The sequence below is a fragment of the Rhea pennata genome, chromosome 12 (assembly GCF_028389875.1).
Source record: "Rhea pennata isolate bPtePen1 chromosome 12, bPtePen1.pri, whole genome shotgun sequence".
Lineage (NCBI taxonomy): Eukaryota > Metazoa > Chordata > Aves > Rheiformes > Rheidae > Rhea > Rhea pennata.
Window position 1 is genome coordinate 21,896,819 of NC_084674.1, and position 18,878 is coordinate 21,915,696.

At 38.2% G+C, this 18,878-nt stretch overlaps 1 protein-coding gene across 2 annotated transcripts; it reads right to left on the reverse strand.

Moving 5' to 3' along the window:
• Positions 1-285: 285 nt before the first annotated feature.
• On the reverse strand, positions 286-18,000 carry NEK4 (NIMA related kinase 4). Of its 2 annotated transcripts, none has more exons than XM_062585397.1 (15): positions 17,819-18,000; positions 14,257-14,523; positions 13,028-13,225; positions 12,078-12,185; positions 11,281-11,435; positions 10,401-10,542; positions 9,028-9,459; positions 7,856-7,999; positions 6,813-6,950; positions 6,360-6,426; positions 5,857-5,963; positions 4,428-4,516; positions 3,679-3,884; positions 1,972-2,105; positions 286-1,254 (listed from the first exon to the last, which is right to left on the reverse strand). In XM_062585397.1, exons 1-15 carry the CDS (start codon positions 17,873-17,875, stop codon positions 1,162-1,164), a joined length of 2,337 nt encoding a protein of 778 aa, XP_062441381.1. In that variant the 5' UTR covers positions 17,876-18,000; the 3' UTR covers positions 286-1,161. The 2 variants fall into 2 exon arrangements, with proteins under 2 accessions (XP_062441381.1, XP_062441379.1); XM_062585395.1 differs by having other exon boundaries at positions 17,783-18,000.
• Positions 18,001-18,878: the final 878 nt, after the last annotated feature.

Here is an 18,878-nt window from a genome sequence, read left to right on the forward strand (position 1 = left end):
CTTTTGCCCCCAAATTCATGTTTTTGAAAAGTGTTAAGAAACGGAAACTATTCTAGGATAGGAGATGGCTAAAAAATGAACTCACCTGTGCAGAGAAAAATCTTGACTCTGCATAATACAGTAGCTGTAGCTCTTGAAGCCTTGAAACCTGAGCATTTAGCATGTAAAAGGTAGTAATTGTTGCACCTTTTGACCACTTAACTTCCAGCCCCTATGGGAGGGGACTAATGATATTTAAGCTAAATCTCTTTTTGTAAAGGGAGGGAAGGAGACAGGTCACAAAAATGTTTTAAAAATTTATTTTACAAATTCAATTCCCTTGATGACTTAATTATCCTTTAAAAAGAACACACGTGCTTTCTCAGTCAGATTGTGTTACGACACATGTAACATAAGACAAACTTATTTGACTGAATGGCCCTGGTCTTGGACACTTTTATTCCTAAAAGGAGTAAGTACTCGTAAGGGGAAGAGATACTCTCCTGCTACAATGAGGGTAACCATAGCTGCTCCTTTCAAATACTTTCAAGACTTGTTAAGGGCTTTTCACTCCTTTGTGATTGCCTCAGCAATAAAAGGCAAAAGCTAAGGCCAAAGTCACTGTGCTTGAAAGCAATACAGCAAACTCCTTTAGCATTTTACATTAGCAATTTACAGAATCTGCAGGGGCTTTTGGGGTGAAAAAAAAAAAAAAACCACAGAAGTTGTTTCTTCCTGCTGCTAAACCTTCATAGACAGTTGCTGTAATAGCTTATACCCTAGCACACTATAACCTTGGCAGAGATTTCTGTATTTAGTATGTTACCATACCAAACCGCTTTATCATTGACTAATTCAAACCCAAACACCATTTTTTGACACTACTTTATATAGAAAACTTAGTATCCATCCATCCATCTTTGTATCTATAAAATAAACTTTTCTAAAAGTTCATTAAGAGAATAAGAACTAAACATACAGTTCCTCTTCTGAGAAATTGATAGCCTGGTTCATACTTTAACATGGAGAATATTGCAGCTAATGCTGTAACGCTTTTTCCAAGCTCATTCCATTTACTCCAGCAAAGGAAGTCAAAGGATAAACATGCTTCATATGCTGGTCCAGTCTACTGAACAGGCTATAAAACTCTGTTCTTCTCTCTAAGGGAAAAGTTTTAACTGGTCAGAACTTCACATTTTCTTCAAGAAACTTCAAGTGGCGTGCCTTCACACTGTAACTTGCATACTTTTCTCCCATATGTTCCCGCAACTGCAGCTATTTAGAATACAAGGAGAAAAAAAAAACTTTATATTAAAAAAATAGAAACAAATGAGAACTACCAAAATATTAACAAAAGAACAGCAAAGCACTCAACTGGAAGCATCATGAATTCTGATCACACAGATGCAAGGGGAGATAAATGGAAAAGAATCTTTGAGGGTAAAAGATGTTCCAAATCCTATCTGACAATTGTAAATACAAGTCATACCTTTACCGGTTGTATATGGCCATACAGTATTTTATTTGTAACCATTTTTTAAAAAATGAGCTGGAATTATTGCTCACTTGTATAACAAGAATGGATATTCAATCTGTTTCTCCATTTTGGACATAAGGGGAACGATGCAAGTAACGTCAAGACACAAATTACAGTCCAAAGGGAAACAATTACTAGAGAAACAACAGCATAAAAGTACTCAAATTCCTTGCTTCTTCACAAACTAAAGGATTATGATATAATTCTAAAGTTCCATTGGTTCCTGGACAACTTACAGTTGAACCTAGTCTGCATTCAGATTCAACTTTGTAAAGACTGAAAATGACAATATACTTAGACCCTTAGTCTGCCAATGACTATATGAACACTAAAGGTTTGAGAGGGTCCAGGTTTGCACCACTGTAATAGTATCTTAAAAGATTTTTTTTTTAAAAAAATGCTCATTTATCTGGGTTTATAAGAATTCAAACAAATTCAATATGCAAGACATTCACCTCTCGCTTCACTTCATCTTCTTCCTCCATGATGTTATACACTTTCTCAAGAAGTTTCACTCCCAAACCTTGCACCACATCAGATCTTAGGATTTCAACCATCCTCCTAATCTTTTCAGGACCTGATAGCATACCTATTTAAAAAAGCCATAATAATTACATTCAGTATAATCAACTTTTACAGTTCATGCCTGGAAGCATATGGGACAATATTTTAAGTATCATGAAAGATTTCACAGAGATGGTTTGTATGGAACAACAAGGTCTAACTGAACTGACAAGCTAGAATAATCAACAATCACAGTCAATCAGAACTACACAGATGCTGACTCCTAAGACTTTGTACTGTACAATGTCTCATGTAAATACAATTTGCACAACTAGGTCTCTGTTTTCAGCTGGTTCCTGTACACTACATCAGTTTTTACTGAAATGATATTTGGATAATTCTGCATAATCATAGGAGAAAAACACCATACAAACATTTTAAAAATGATTCAGTCACTCACACAGCAAAGATAGATAGAAAAGTTTAATCAGTATAAATGCAAATGGTAACAGTTCTACCATCTCCCCTTTCTCTCAACAGCCTTTAAATCTGTTGCTTCTCAGCTGAAACTGCCAAAGATGGTCATTTTAGCCTCCACTAGCAACTGAACTGAGCGCACTAGTTTTTTCTTCTTTTTTTCTTTTTTACTTAGTGAAGTCACCAACAATCTCCTTTCACAGGCTGGGTTGTCTTGTAAAAACAAAATAACGGATCTAATTAAGTTTCAGCTCAGAAATGCAGTAGCCCTGTCCCATCAACCCCAATGGCAGTAAGTACCTGCTTACTATTTATACATAATATAAAGAATACAATGAGAAAAACTGATGGAAGAAAACCCTACCACTCAAGTTTGTAGCTTTAACATTGTCATATCTATGCATGTTAGAAACAAAATCTTTCACTGTATTTTATTTCTAGCTATGCAGAACCAACATCAGAACTCTCTCATTGTTTTGCTGATCAACAGAGTGGCTACAAGCAGAATTTCTGTTGCTTAGAACACACGAGCAAAAAAAGATCTGAAACTTCAAAAACCTTACTTTCAGCTTTTCCAGTTACGTTCTGGTTTGCACAGTAATTGCAGTCACGGCAGCTATAATTTTTTTGTTGTTTTTGCAATATAAACATGTATTTAAAGTCTAGTTTTGGAAAGTGATTTGATTCTTGCTGTAGGGAAAAATTAGCTTCTCTAAGATCTGCAGTGAGGATGGACTTCTATACTCACATAAACCTCCAGTGTATTTAAATGCTGGCTTGTGCCTCAAGTTCAATTTCAGCTTTAATCACAATCCACAAAGCTTCATAGTTCTCAAATCATTTGGATGCCTTAAATTTTTTACTTTAAAATACTCATCACTTTTAAATGTTCATTTTGGAGCTGCTAAGTACAAATCACATGGTGAAAGACCATATTGCAGACCAGCTGTCTCTCCTCATTAATAATTGCATAGATCACATACTCCTTTCACTTTCAAGCAAATCACAACTAGAACAGTTCTGTACACAAGAAAGTTGTTTAGAAAGCTAACTACTTCTAGGAGTATTGTTGAGATTTAACAAGAAATAAGAGCAGATTGCCTTCTGTTGTCCACTAGCAGGTTTTCTTTGGTAAGCAGCAGCTGAAAACACTCATTTAATCAAGTATCAGAGCAACAGACCTGAAGGAAACTCTTCAAATTTGAATCCCTCTGATTCATCAGTTGATTTTCCATGCAAAATCAAAGTGTCTCTGTATTTCCTATGAAGTTTAAACTCTGAAGCTGGAGATGAGGTTACACAGCATTCAGAATTCTCCTTGGAGTCCATTTTCAGTGTCCAAGTCATTAGCTGCACCAAATCATTCATTTCATTCATACTGCCTTTTCTAGTAAGAGGAGGAAAAGATGCAGTTCAGTCACCACTCACGACGCAACTTCCATCTTGCATTCAGAGGACTTTCAATACATTTGACATAGCAACAATTCCCAACCCTATCAGCTACCATGGTGCGTGGCTGCACCGTGGTAATGCAACAGAGGATATTTTTTGAAAAGTTGCTTGCATTGACAAAATCCAAAACAAGCATTTCAGCCTCAGTCACAGTGGGAAAAAAAACATTTGGCATCTATGGAACGCATGCTATTTAATGCATCTTGACAGTACACATCTTTTGATGCTGGAAGACTGATTTCCTGGAAAACTTCACTTGCCAAAAAAAAAAAAAAAACAAAACAGAGGCACACAATCAATGTACCAAGAAGTTCAGCATGGAAAGCTCACAGAGGAACAAATGGAGCTTGTTTTCTTTATTTAACATGTGCTTCTTCACAACATCACTCACTATGTAAAGATCAGACTTCTTACACTCCAAGTCAAGGTCCAGTAGAGCAGATAAAAACTCCTGCATGGTATTAAACAAAATACTTACTTCTCCTTGGAATCTCCATCAGACTTATCTGTAGAGCTTGTGGAAGAGCTTAACTCATCATCAGACAGGCAAAGGGTTCCTCTTTTTTTCTAAGTGAAGAGGGAATAAATTACTTCTGAGAGTTAGCATTTTTGTCTGTTATCTGCATGGCATGAATTACTTTTCTTACACGGAAAAATGCTTTTCATCAAGCATACTTCTACTGACCTAGCTTGATAATACTTTAAAGTTTTAGCTTCCAGTTTTAAATACAAGCTGATATACACCACATTATGAATGTATTTTTATGAAATGCTTATTGAGCTAGTATTACATCTCAGTCTTGCAGCTTTAACCACAAAGATGATTTGCCAAATGCCTCTATTAAAATCAATTAAACTGGTTATATTTGTCAACTCTTACCTGATCATATTATAAAGCCATTATCTTTACACGCACACATTTTAAAACTGTATTTAAGTATTATTTTATTGATTCACTAACTTCCCAACATTCTCTAAAACATACAAAGAGACTTTAACTAAGCCTTTACTTGTGCCTCTGTAGTTGCGTTCCGTGCGTAGCACAATATGCAAAAACATCACTAGCACATGCACATGTAGTTAGTGTGTAATAAGTTGATGTAACTTCAGTTTATGAATGCAGCTGAGGTTTCTGCATTTAGATTTTACCAGTTACAAGCATACACATGTAGGTAAAACATGCAAAACCCTTTTCCATGCAAGTGCTGGGATGAGGAAAGCAGAGCCTGTGCTTTGAGATTTTAGACTAAAATTTCTTTGCTGTTTTTTTTTCTGGGTCTATTGTTATTAATAATGTTCCCTGATGTTGCAGGAGATTTCTCCCCAGCGTTCATGATCTTAAAAAGGACTTTTCAATTAGACAAGAGAGATGATACTAACAGAAACTATTTATTTTTCATCTAGCACCCATACACTTAAGCACTGACAATAAGGCATGCGCTTAACAGGACTATGGTTAAAAAGTAATTTTCAAATACCTCTACCAAAGCAAAATTAGGTGTACAAAGCTAAAGGTAGTGTATAGATAGCAGTAACATAAAATAGACTATTCAGCTATAACGAAAATGCAGTCCAGGATAAATTTTTTCCCCATAACCAAACAAATAAACCCTTCAATTTAGAAAGTCTGTAACAACTAGCTCCCTCTGTGAGATCCCGCTGAGTCTTCGTCTCTGACGAGTGGAGTGAAAATGGGTGGCGAGCCCTGAATTTTCAGCTGATCTAGCCAAGCAGAAAGATGGATTACAGATCCATATTCCAGCCTAGGTTTTCTACAGCAGCATCTGTAGAAAACTCTGCATTCTTACTGATCGAGAAGTTCTTCCACATACAAATTTTCTAATACCATTTTCTTTTCAAATTGTGCCTACATTTAAATATTTCAAAAACAGATGACCCTAGTTTACCTGAGAAACACTGGCATCTGATGAGGACTGAGCAACTTTAACATGATTGTCCACATGTGATTTTGCTTCAACTAGTGCACTATTTGATGCTCGTCTTGCTGGAATCACTGAAAGGATGACATTTTTACAATATTTATAACTTAACTGCATATATTTTGAATTAGTTTCATGCTCATGCAAAAGAAAGTCTATCACCTGGCAGAAGACAGGCGGTAGGCATTCTGCTAACAGAAAACATTGATGCTTCTATCTGAAAGGTGCATATCCTGCACTTCACATGCATTTCAAATGCAAGTTGTCACCACTGAACACAGCCAAATGCAACTGAGTAAGAAGAAGAAAAATAAGGACGTGATAACAGAAATTTTTATTCAACACCAGAACTAGACCTTAGCACAAATTTTTGAAGAAGTTAGTGAAGAACAAAGAACAAAGAGCAAGTTAGAATTTCTTTACAGAGAAGTTACCAGCCTCCATATGTAGAATGCAAACATAAGAATTACCAGAGGGAACCATCTCTTCCTGAGACTGTTTTAGCCTCCTACGCTCTCTTGCTGACAAGGGCCGCTCCTTTAAAATAAGTTAATTTGATATTAATTAGCAATTTTCACAATCACTTGTTATTCATCACCTACAAAACAAATCTTTAACTGAACACGCAGGAGAGCACTACTAGAGTAGGTCTTCCAATTAGCTAACAAATGCCCTATGATTTACTACAAAATGGACCTGGTCAACAACACAGCCAACACGCACTGCAGAAAAGGAGCTTCTGACCTGCTTGTTTCAGTAAGGAAGCTTCTCAGATCAGACTGCACTGATCAGATGCAGGACATGATTTCCATTAGAGAGAAAGTTGTGCTACATTTCCTTACTCACTGTGCATATTCTTAGGGATCAAACCTCTCAGAAGCAACAAAAGGCAAAAATATGCTTACAAAGCATTCAGTACTAACCTTTGCAATGGCAGCTTGACCGGTTTTGGTGCTATTTACAGATTCAGAGACTTCAGCAGCATGCTCTGCACAGCTCTGTGTTGTCTTTACATTCACATCAGAAGGTAAAGGTAAAGGTCGAGGAGCAACTGCTCTGAACTTGAAAGAGAAGCGAGTAGAATTTATACTTTCATTAAAAGTTGGAAGTACTCCACAATCTACAAGTCATCGTTCTCGCATACCAAAACTAGACGGCAGAGTTTTTGGCTCCTACTGTTACCTCTTCACATCTCCTCATTTCATCCCTCCCTCCCTGCACTTCTGCTTGCATACACTTTTCTTCTCCTCATCTTTCATCCTCCCAGACTATTTTTTTAGCCAGTGACTTTGCAACAACTGTCCCCAATCCTCAAACAGCAAAACACAAGAGAACAACACGATATCACACTGCAAACAAATCACATTCTTCTCTCTGCTTACATAGCTAATACCATTCCCCAAAGAGGTCCCTCTACCAAGCAGAGTCAGGAGCCCTGGTTTATGCGCATGTGAAAGGGAAAAGATTTTCTTCCCAGAACTTGTGCTCAGAGACTCTGGACAGCCACTATGCATGTCTGTTCTAAAGTACAGTCATCTGCTATTCACTACAAGTGGCCTCACCTGCACAGTCAGTAAATTGCTGAATCTTTTGACAAGGACAGACAGGGTGAGAATTCCTGATAGAAATCTCTGGAAATAATTATAGCATGGCAAAGGCAAAAGACAAAGACAACACTTCACTGTGTTTCATTATGACCATCTAGCACAGCCACCTCAGACCTGTGAGCTTTGCTGACACTTCTAAAGATTTACATAGGTTGCCCAGAAAGGACATTTTCAGTGTTCTGCATATTCTTATCAATGAAGTTACACAGATGCACATGACACGGGAACAGTATAAAACATTTTTTTTAAAAAAATACATTCCATTTTTTAAAGTTAAAAAAAAACGCAACAGTTGGAAAGAGAAGAAAAATAGAGGATTAATATGTTCAACAGTCAAATTAATTTTTGTTTATCTGCACCTTCTCTGAACAATCTTCAGACAACTCCCTTTTCTTCTGCCGTCGCTGCCGTGAGAGAGAGGGCTCGTGGACAGAGCTATGAGGACATAAGTGAGAGGTAATTTTTTCCAGCGGGTCTCCTGAAGTTCCACGACAGACATCATCCTAACAAGCAAAATTATCAAAATGTAGGCATGTCATTTCCAAATTTAAACACACACACACACTTCTTACAATATCAACACCAGTCACTTTACTATTTGGACTACATTTATCTTATTGTATCACAATTGCAACCAAAATCAACTCTTATTTGATAATTAGAAAAAAAGATCTGCTCTACCAGCATTTTTAAGCTACCAAATCTTAAACATCTTAACTTGAATTACAACAGGAAAAAGGAAAGGGAAACCTTCCACGCTTCCATATTACTATTTCTTTCTCCTTTCTTTTATGCCTCTCTCCATTGCCTGCTTCCCTTCAATCTTTTCCACTCCCCCCCTTTCACTGTTCTTAGCTCCTTTATATTTTCATTAAATTTCTGATTACAAAGAAGTCAGAAGGTGAGAGAGAGTGCACAAGAAATAAATTAGGAAGCAACTCCAAAAGTGGCTTAATCTATCCTCTCTTCCCTGGCAAACTTAGCACCTCCTACCAGAATTCCATCCAACCTTGTCATACAGAGGCCAATATGTTAAATTTACTTTTAAGTAGCAACACTAGGTTCCATAAAATTGGCAAAAACCTTAAATCCACCATTCATATACCCAACTCATTTAGTGAATGCACTAAACGGTCATGAAAGCAGGAGAGAAGCCTGTGGGAGCCCAATTTGAATGGCTGTCTATTCCAATTCCCATTAGTCCCCGCTCCATACCAGGCTTAACTCAAGAGATTAGCCAGGCCTATTTAGGAAATAGAGGGCAAGAACTTATATCCTCAGATGAAAAAGAAAACTTTTGTTTCCTATAAGGACAGCATTCTCACCACCTAGATGCCAGCCCTAAAATTCCTGCAGCACGTTGCCTCTGCAAATTTGAAGCCTAGGCTCGTAACTATTTAAGCATCTCAGTAACTACATCAGCAGTATTCTACTGTGATAAATAACCATTATGTGCAGCAGCTCTGTATATTTTAAGAGCTGGCTATTAGTTAAGTCTGCTTCAAAGTATACATAAGCATAAGTGCATTACCAGGTCAGTTTGCTTTTGGTCTTTTGGTACAGGCTGCAGGAGTTTCAAAGCGTCATCATCGTTACTTATAGCGTCAACAGCAGACTGCCTAGACTCAACAAGTTCAGCTTTAAAAGCTTGCTTTGTTTTTTGCTGTAGTCCATCCTCCTTAACCAGTGATCTACTGTATGCTGTTTTAGAATTCCCTGGAACACTGAAATTCTTTGCTTTATTATCCTCTGGAATATGCTCGCTACTACACTTCTCACTTCCGTAAGTCTTCTTTTCAGATGGTAAGATATCAATATCCACTTTACTAATTGTAGCTAAGGAGTCTCCCATGCTGTTCAAATCATTATTGCTTGGTTTTCTTCCCAGCTCAGCAGGTGGTTTCTCTGAGGGACCAAATTTGGTGGGTTTACATTTGGTGATGCATTCCTCTTCCTCTTCATTCTAGAATTAAAAGAAAAAAATAGGAATTATCTTTCAGGTATTATGCATATAAGAAAAAATACTCCAAGCACCTAAGGAACATCATTAATACAGCAGAGTACATAAACTCTAATGAAATTATGATTACCTACGGCCTAAGAGCTTCAGAAATGCCGCAACCCATACTTTTAAAGAGATACATATAAAGCCTTGCCTGGAATATACCATCTGAAGATGCGGTCTGTATGTAGCACATCCACTTTTCCCCAGGACCACAAAAGAAAAGTCATTCCCTTGACTCTTTCATAAGGAAGAGCCAATAAATCCCAGTAGATTTTCAAGATGCAATATACCACATACATTCAGTATTTCAACATTAAGAGCTTAAACTCACAATAGCAGTCTCATATATTACAGAAACTAAAAAGTATGTACAACATTAATCATTCTAAAAGATTTGTTTTAACCACTGGGAAGAATTCAAAAAATAAATAAATTTTCATTTGTAATCAGTTAGTTTTTCCAATTAAAAAAAAAAAAAGTTTTATTTTTAAATGATTACTACTTGTCATCAAATAGTAGCAAAAATTCAGCTTGGACAGAGACCTCAAATATTCCAGAAGAGGTGTGGAAACATTTGTTATAACCAGGCTGCATACAAAAGCTCTGTGTGCCAATTCAACTGTAAGTTTGCATAAAAATAATTCACACAGTCACCCACAAATAAAAAAAGCTGTTGTTTAGTTAACATATTTTAGCAAAGAAGCTGCCTTTAGTTTTACTGACCCACAGCTGTTTACTTGCTTGCATCTCTACACACAAATCCTTTATTAATATAAATTTTACATAATTGTAGGAATCAGATCTATGTTTTCACAAAAGTTCAAGGCATTTCATATAAAATTAAATATCTTTTTAAGAAAAGCAGATGCACTGTTTGGAAAAAAGAACAGGTATCTTACCACCTTATTTTTCCTGGCTTGCTCAAAGGAATGCTTTGGCTGTGCAACATTCCTGTTACAAAATTCATTCTTAACTGAGACTACAAAACAGGGATCTTTAAGTTTAGAATCCAGTGTTTTCTTATGACTTTTGGCTGTTTTCCTATAAAGGATATAGTAAAAGTTGGTCATTCAGTTTCCAGAGACAAGGCCTTAAGATGTTTCTGTAGATTGTATCAATTAAACTGTTCAGTGGAGTATGTGAGTTTTGTGGGTTTTTTTTTTTTTTTTCTTCCTTTTCTCTCCACATAGAGCCTAAGATACTGGGCTGTTTCCAACAGACTATGCACAACATATTCATCTGTAAAAAGAACCTTAAAAGCACTATTCAGACTCTAGCAGCAATGCACACCTGTTCTGCACAGCAGCAAGATCAATGTTATCTGGAAGCAATAAAACAACTGACCATCTCTCACAAAGAAAAATACGTATTATTTATCATCAGTAAGTTAAAGATCAGTGAATAGCAAAAGGAATTTGGTTTTAGATCCAAAATGATAAAGAATATCAAAGAACCAAAAAAAGGACATGAATTTCCTATCACTTCTTTTAAAGCAGTGCTGCAACTTTCTTTTTCTAAGAGAAAAAGAGAGCTAATAAACTGTGCAATCCAAGCTGTTACAAAATTACAGTTTTCATTTGCCAAAAAGTTTCCATTCTCTTATAAATGTCTACTACATTTTTCAAAGATTCTAAACAAACTCATGTAATTGCAAAGCATACTAACATTTAACAGAATTAATTTTATCCTGCTATTAAAAAAAAACAGAACAAGTTTTAAAACAAAAATTATAACAACATAATTATTTTGCACAGAATCACTGAAATGAAAATATCTTACGCCTTTGTGGCTTCCAGAAACAAAGAGATTTGCTGCTTGATATATGGCTGTCTCAGTATGCTTTTCACACTAGGTCTTTCCTCAGGCTTTTTACTGAGCATAGTTCGTATTATCTCTACCAGTTGTGGGCTGTAATCCCTTGGCATGGGTGGCAGCTGTAAAAGGAAAGTGAAGTGCGATATTGTTTAACATATTTGTCAATAAGGGCTACTGCTAGATTACTTCTGTATAACAATTGTATTATGCTAAGTACTTTGCATAGAAAAAAAAAATAGTCCTGTTTTTTCATATGCTGAAAGTCACCCAGGGAGCTTAACTACCCATGAAACAGAATATAGCAATGCTAAATATTTTGTGCGAGAACTTTTCTTATTTTTACTCAATACCAGCAGTTAATGTTCTGTGAATAGGCATAAAAAGACATAAAAGATATATACATAAATTCACATTAACTTCATTATATGCCAAAGCAAGTAATACACTTCACTAAGCAGGCAAATGGCATACTTACGAATCACGATCAATTCTTTGCATAATATTTAAACCAAAAGTAAACAAAGAAAGTAAGTCATTTTAGCACTTCGAAAATTCACCACTATACGAGTTACACAGAAGTATAACAAGAAACTAGCAGTACATAAAAATGAACACTTTCTAGGTCTAATATTACATGAAATGTACCACCATGAAATACTGATCTTAAAACATGTATGATGATGCACGTAAAAAACCTCACACATTCAAAACCTTCAAAAAGCCATTGTAACTAGACAAAAATGTTCAAGGTAAGTTTTTACCTTTCCTTCAATAATTCGATACACCAGAGAGTTCATGTCTTTAGCATTAAAGGCATGTTTCAGTGTAGCCATTTCATAAACACAGCAGCCCAGGGCCCAAACATCAGACTGGGAAAAAAGGAAAAAAAACAAACAAAAAACACTTAGGATCTTTGCATTAATTGCAAAATTTTTACTTTCAGACCAAGTCACCTCCTTTCAGAGAAGTCATTAATGACAGTAAGCTAAGACTAAATTCCTTTGTAAACTTCTGGCTTCAGTCTATTTTATTTTTAACTTTGATTAATTAAAATATTGTCTTCCAAATACAACTAGGTTTATTCTGAAAGGAATAATTAAAAAAAGTTAAGTACTGTATTGGCTCTAATTGGAGAACGAACATTTTTTATTTTTCATTAGAATAGTTTCCCCTTAGCTCATGCTCATTATAAATACCCAACTTTAGGGTGGACGTGGTCTGCAGCAAGAGCTGAACAAGTATATAAAAGCAAGTTCACCTTATTTTATTTTAAGCTCACAGTGACACTGTTCACCTCTCTTCTGAAGAAAACTTTTTGATGTTGCTGTTATTCATAACAGACTTTTGAACATAAAGCTTCCTGTCTGTTGTATAATAAATTTATACAGGGGAGCTGTCTAACACAGACTGTTATTTTTGTTTACGTTGGCATGCCCTGATAAGTACAGGCAGCCTGCTGAACACTTTGGCTGTGATAACTTATCACACACTACTGATTCTCACTCACTGCAGCAAACTCAGTTCCATAAATTCAGCTCCCCACAAATCTCTGTCTTTTTGTTGGGAAACAAAACACTCCAATGACATTACAAAGATTTGGAAGCAATAACAACTTTAAAAAAAAAATACACAAGATGGTAATGCTGTGGGACAAACACAATATCAAGTTGCCTAACAAAGCAGAAATAGTACTTGCATCAACAATCTCTACCTTGTAGTTGTAGGGTTTGTTAGAAAAGAGTTCAGGGCTCATGTAGTACGGCGTGCCTATGAGGGTGCTGGCCATGTCACACTGGTTTTCCAACACTCTGGCTATTCCGAGGTCACCCACTTTGATAATATTTGTTCGTGTCAAAAAAACATTTTGAGTTTTAAGATCTCTGTGTAGAATGTGTTTTTCATGTAAATACTGAAAAATAAAGAAAATACATTAAATAGAGATAAGCAACTGCTATATGGTTCTTCCGCACTCAACAGTAAAACACAAGTGAAAGAGGAAAAATGCCAACGCAACAAAGTCATAAATATCACTACTGAAGACGGGAATGGCATATCACTCTTGAAGGGCTAGTGAATTAATGTCAGAACGACTAATACAGGCACAGACACAAAACTCTGTGTTGCTTCAGTGAAATCTTCCTGTGTGAGATCTTTATCTCCAGCAAACCAGGTGAAAAGGGATGTAAGGTTAAGGCTCAGGCTCAGCCTTTAACCTACCTTCTGCTGGCCTCCATTTGTTGCCATTCATTTCACAGCCTTTAGCACAAAATTTTGGTAGAAAACACAATGCTAGTTAAGTCTAATTCTATACTCTGTATTTAGACAAAAATTAAGCAGAAACAAGAGACTACTGTAGTCTTTTGTGTATCTGACCACAGCAGTCAGCATTAAGATAGCATTTTCAGTCTAACTTCCTTATTTCCTGATATTAATGTTTACATCTGGTCTGTATTACTAAAACATTTGCTTTTCAAGTTTGATAGGCTCCAAATTATTAAATTCCAACCGACTGAGATAAGATATAATAGAAACGATGCATTAGTAGTCTAAATTCATCATTGAAAAACACCAAAAAAACCCACAGGCTGCTTCTGAGAAAGGTTTTTTTTTTTAATGTATTTTGTAAATTTAATCTTAAATTTCAAACTGGAGAAGCATTTCAGACTTGAGCTGCAAATCCCCTGCGGGTTAACCCTATCTACCATGATAAGAGATGTAGGTATAACATGATAGCAATTTTTTTTTTAATCTATAAGAGAAAATCAGTTAGACTGCAATGACCTGTGAACATTTTCAACACACAAATCAACATTGTAATCAGATGCTAGCCCAGCCAAACTGGAATTTAAATCTGTAGACTAAACTGTGGAATTTTTATACAGATAAGAGAGTCAAACTAGGCCTATATCTTAAAGTTACAAGGTTGTACTTTTATTTTACCTGCAAGGCCATGGCAATCTGGACGAACCATTCCACCACCTGATTCTCAGGCAAAAGTTTGCCCTTCTGCTCCTTAAGTTTATGATACAGATCTCCTCCTTCGCAGAAGCCCATAACAATATATAACAGGCCGTCTTCTCCCTGCCAGGACTCTCTATAGGTCACTATATTTGGATGTTTCAACTGGGATAACAACTGTGCCTCCTGCTCTGCTGCTTTCCTCTCTCGACTGGAAGCATTTTTAAGATTTAACTTTTTGATGACATACTGTAAAAAAAAAAAAAAAAAAAAAAAAAAAAAAAAAAAAACATATCACAAAAGATCCAAGTTAGCAAGCAGAAGCCCCAGGAAATTCTAAGGAGCTAAAGGAAACGCAGTATTTGAAATCTGTGCACAGTATTCTATATGGAGGTTGCAATTGGTCTAGCAGGTATACTTTATATTTACTTCTACATTTATTTACATTTACATTTTACATGCTGTAAAAATTTAACAGGTGTGACTAAATTTGATTAGTCTACCTGACTAAAGCTCTGCATAGGAATTTTGTGATGTGTTCCTTTGACTGATGTTCAAATTTGTAATTTTTTCCCTCTTTTTAAATAGGTGACCATCATTCATCTCTTAAGTGTGAAATGCCTTTTTGTACATCACAGCTACTCTCAAAAAAGGTTGTTTCAATAATATTATTAATAAATAAATATATAATGCTGTTAGGAAAAGCATGCAGTCACATCAGAAAAATAACAATAAACATTCAGGATAAAAGTTATCTGGCTGGACTTACTCTATTCTTCACTAGCTCCTTTCATTTTACTTTGTTTAAGGAAAAGTAGTTTTCAGAAGTGAAATTTATGCTGTTTGTAGAAAGACAGAGACTCAAGAAACAGCATCTCACAACTGCACGTGAAGAATGCTGATTATATATTTGAAGACAAAAAAAAATGTTTAAAATGTCAGTTTCAAGGGTTAGATTAAGAAGTCCCCATTTTCAAATTCAGAAGAAATATCCAAAAGTGCTAAACTTAGGAATACACAAAATAATGCTCATGAGCTTTTTAGGTCTGCTCATTCTTTTCTTAAAGAACTTGCACCTGGCAGAGGAGCCCCAAGGAAAAGCTGGCTTAATCTTAATTGGTTTGTGCAAAAAGTCTAGGGAACAGAAGCATGTCAGAACAGAAAAAAAGCCTGCATGAGAAAAAAGAAATGAAGCAAAGAGAATGCAGTTAAGAGGGCCAATGCAGTTAGGAGCACATTGAAAAAAATGCTGTTCCAAAAAACTGAAAGCAGGTGTAATTTAGATTTTTTTAAACTTCTTAAAACTTGCCCTAGAACTATCAGAAAACAGCACTAACTATATTTTGCATTTATGAGTTACTACATATGCAGGTTTAAACTTACTGAAAGACAAATTGGACAGGGAAGCACAGCTTTTTCATCATACCACGAGAGTCAAAAGTTCTATTGCTCAACCCTAAATTTATTTACTTCTGTGTCAATGAGAGTTTTCTAAGTCTATGTATGAAAAACGTTACTTATGCTGCCTAATATACTAGTGCAAATACAGTCCTACGGAACTCCAAGTTTTTTTAATCAAAAATGTAGTCAAAGACGAGACAACACAATTCTTAGCACATGTTCATCGTACCAAGAATCAATACTTAGGGTTGATCTCGTTCCCTTCATGATGTAAACTTTGTGGTAATAACTTCCAGTGCATCAGCTTTTCAGGCAGGAGCCCATGTCATGGTATATGTCTGACCCCACTCTTACCTGGGAACATATAGTACCAAAACATCTAAAAGAAAAATATTTACTTATTCAGTTTCGCTGTCCTCAGCAACTGCCTATGCTGTCTATTTCTTGGGCCAGTCGTATTAATTTAAGTGCAGCATGTTTAATGAGCTTTGAGGAGGACTGCCTCGATACATCAGGGCAACCAATCATGCAGAAAGCAACATAGCTTCGTGATTTTGAGCATCAATTTTTGTTTCAGAAATCTGCTGTGTGTTAGACAAGCTCCTCAGCTCTTATAATCAGTGATGCAGAACTCCCAAAGAGGAATACAACAATATTGTGTACAGCATCATCTACAGCTGAGATATAACATAATGTAGCTGCCATATACTACGTGACAAGCCAACTGCAACCATACCTCTGGGCATGGAAACCAACAGCTTTTAGCTTTATTTTAGGATCTGTCTTTAGACTACATAAAACTGAAATGCAAAATCATGCATGTAGCATAACTTTAAGCTTGGTATCAGTTACACTTGCTCTAATGAGTATACTACGCTAACAACATTCCCATGGCATCTGTCCCAATGCTCTTCTGCAATATTTGATGTGGAATTGTGTGCAAATTATTTATTTTAAACAGTGGGAGCCACCTGACCCCCCCCCAACAAAGGAAAAAAAAAAGAAAAAGGAAAGTATTTAACTGCAAATATACTTAAATAAAATGTTATTTCTTCCACAGAACATGTAACACTATTCAAAAGCCACAACCAAAAACCCTGGTCATCCTGCTAGGGAAAAATATTTATAGACAAGACACAGTACAACGCATCAAAACACTTAGGTTAAAACAATAGTGATAAGGAAGCGAGGCACTTGCCAATGTTCACGATCAGTGTGACAAAGAGGCGAAACCCAAGGACAGTTTAAAGTCACCACAATGTACTGTTTGCTTTCAGGGCTGGCAACCCTCCGGGGACACCAGGCTACGCACCGCAGCGACCGGCCCGGAGGGAGCAAGCTCCAGGGACTCGCCCTCAGGCTGCGGCACCTCCGCACCAGGGCAGGGCCGAGGCGCTGCTGCCGCCCTCGCCGGCCACGGCCGGGCTGCCAGGCGGGCTGCGAGCTCGCCTCGCCCCTGCCTTTGGCGGCCTTGGCCAGGCGACACATCCACCATTTCCAGTGCCCAGCGAGCAGGCAAAGAGCAAAATGCTGCCCTTTTGACTCCGACGTGACCAAAACTCTGCCAGCTGCTGGAGCAGTCAATAAAATCAAGCATGAGGCCTCCTGCTGAGGCAAAAGCCAGCACCATAAGCTGTTTTTCACTTATTTTTTTTTAATCCCCTGCGTTTGGATGCCTTAAAGGAGTAAGCCAACAGCAACAACTCATGAGCCACCTTTTCTACATAGCGCTGAAGAGCATAAGCTGTGTTTTCCTGCCATCTGAAGGTCTCCCAAAGCTAGATTTGCCTCCTCAAAACACAGCATTATGCAGTTTTTAAGTTTTTTTTTCTTTTTGCATTAAAAAATAGGATTTTCTTTACACCGTTAGCAAAAGCCTTCGCGTACGTGGGTGCAAAACAGCACTCCTCAGAGCCTAGGCCTCCGGCTGCAGCCGCACCTCCCCCCGCAGCGAGTCACGGCCCGGGCCACGCTCCCCGCCCCGCCGCCTGGCCCCGGCCCCGGCAATGGCGGCGGCGGCCCCGCGCCGCCTCCTGCCCCCCGGCCCGGCCGCCGCCCGCCCCGACAGGGGGCAGTAGCGCTCCCCTCAGCCCGCGCCGGCCGCTACCTGCTTGCTGTCGTGCCGGTGCCGCACCAGGCTCACCTCCCCGTAGCTGCCTTTGCCCACGGCGCGGAGGAAGCAGTAGGCAGCCAGGGGCATCCTCCTCCCCGGTCACCGCGCGGCGGCCGGTGCCACCGGGGCCCGCCCGCCCGCCAGCGCGGCGGCCGCTGCCATAGAGATGCCCGCCGCCCCCCTTCTACCATAGACGGCAAACGCCGCCCCGTGTAGAGCGGACGGCCGTTCTTCTCTATGGTCTCAGCGCGGCGCGGCGGCAGCCATTTTGGAAGTGGGCGAAGCGGCCATGTTAGGAGCGGGCTGCGAGCCTGAGAGAGGCGGGAGGCAGGTGGCCGCCTACCTTGTCGAGGCCTGGTTTTCCCTTCTCATCCTGGCCCAAAAAACAACGCAGCCTGCTCAAGCACACCCCATGTTCCTTGGTCCTTTGGGCATGATAGGGAATCGGTTCAACAAGCTCCAGACTGATTCAAAAGGAGGTCTTTGTCCTCTCTTGATGTGTTCTCACAGCTGCGCGCCTCGGGAAGCTGGCTCTGCAGGGAAAACGGAAAATACCCTAAAGCAATGGGAAACACAGAACCCTGTAGTTCAGCGAAGGAAGAAAAATGTACTTCCCAGTTAGCATGCAAGCAGGCACGAAGCCAAAATAGCCTTGCCGCTGTGGCAACCACGTGCACCATGGACTAGCAAAACACCAATGTGGGGCTTTAATTGCAGGCAGTCATTTCTCAGATTTTCAGTTAATGGTTTGTTTCAATATCTAATGAATTTTACATCTGAAAATTTGACAAGAGCTTCCTCTTACTGTATCTCTAACCTGAATACTATATTATCACTGAGACTTTACCTCCCAGTCCTCAAAGTTTATGTAGGCTGCAATAGAGATGATGAAACTCGTTAAAAGATAGAATAACACCATCAAGATAACAAATAAAACTAACCTTGCAGTACCAGGCTGAATGAGTATTGACCGCGCAAGATCCTGGGAGCTCGGACTTGAGTTTCAACAATAAAGATGAACAGGAAAAACCCGTAACTTGAGGTTTCTGCAACACGAACAGGACTAGCCAGGTCACACGTCAAATGATGA

Excerpts from the sequence above, each read along its gene's own strand:
- NEK4 (XM_062585395.1), bottom strand. The coding sequence starts at position 17,875 with ATGCCCCTGGCTGCCTACTGCTTCCTCCGCGCCGTGGGCAAAGGCAGC. Across the intron at positions 13,226-14,256 it reads AGATTGCCATGGCCTTGCAG|TATTTACATGAAAAACACAT; the intron begins GTAAAATAAAAG and ends TTTATTTTTCAG. Across the intron at positions 5,964-6,359 it reads GGAAGAGATGGTTCCCTCTG|TGATTCCAGCAAGACGAGCA; the intron begins GTAATTCTTATG and ends TCATCCTTTCAG.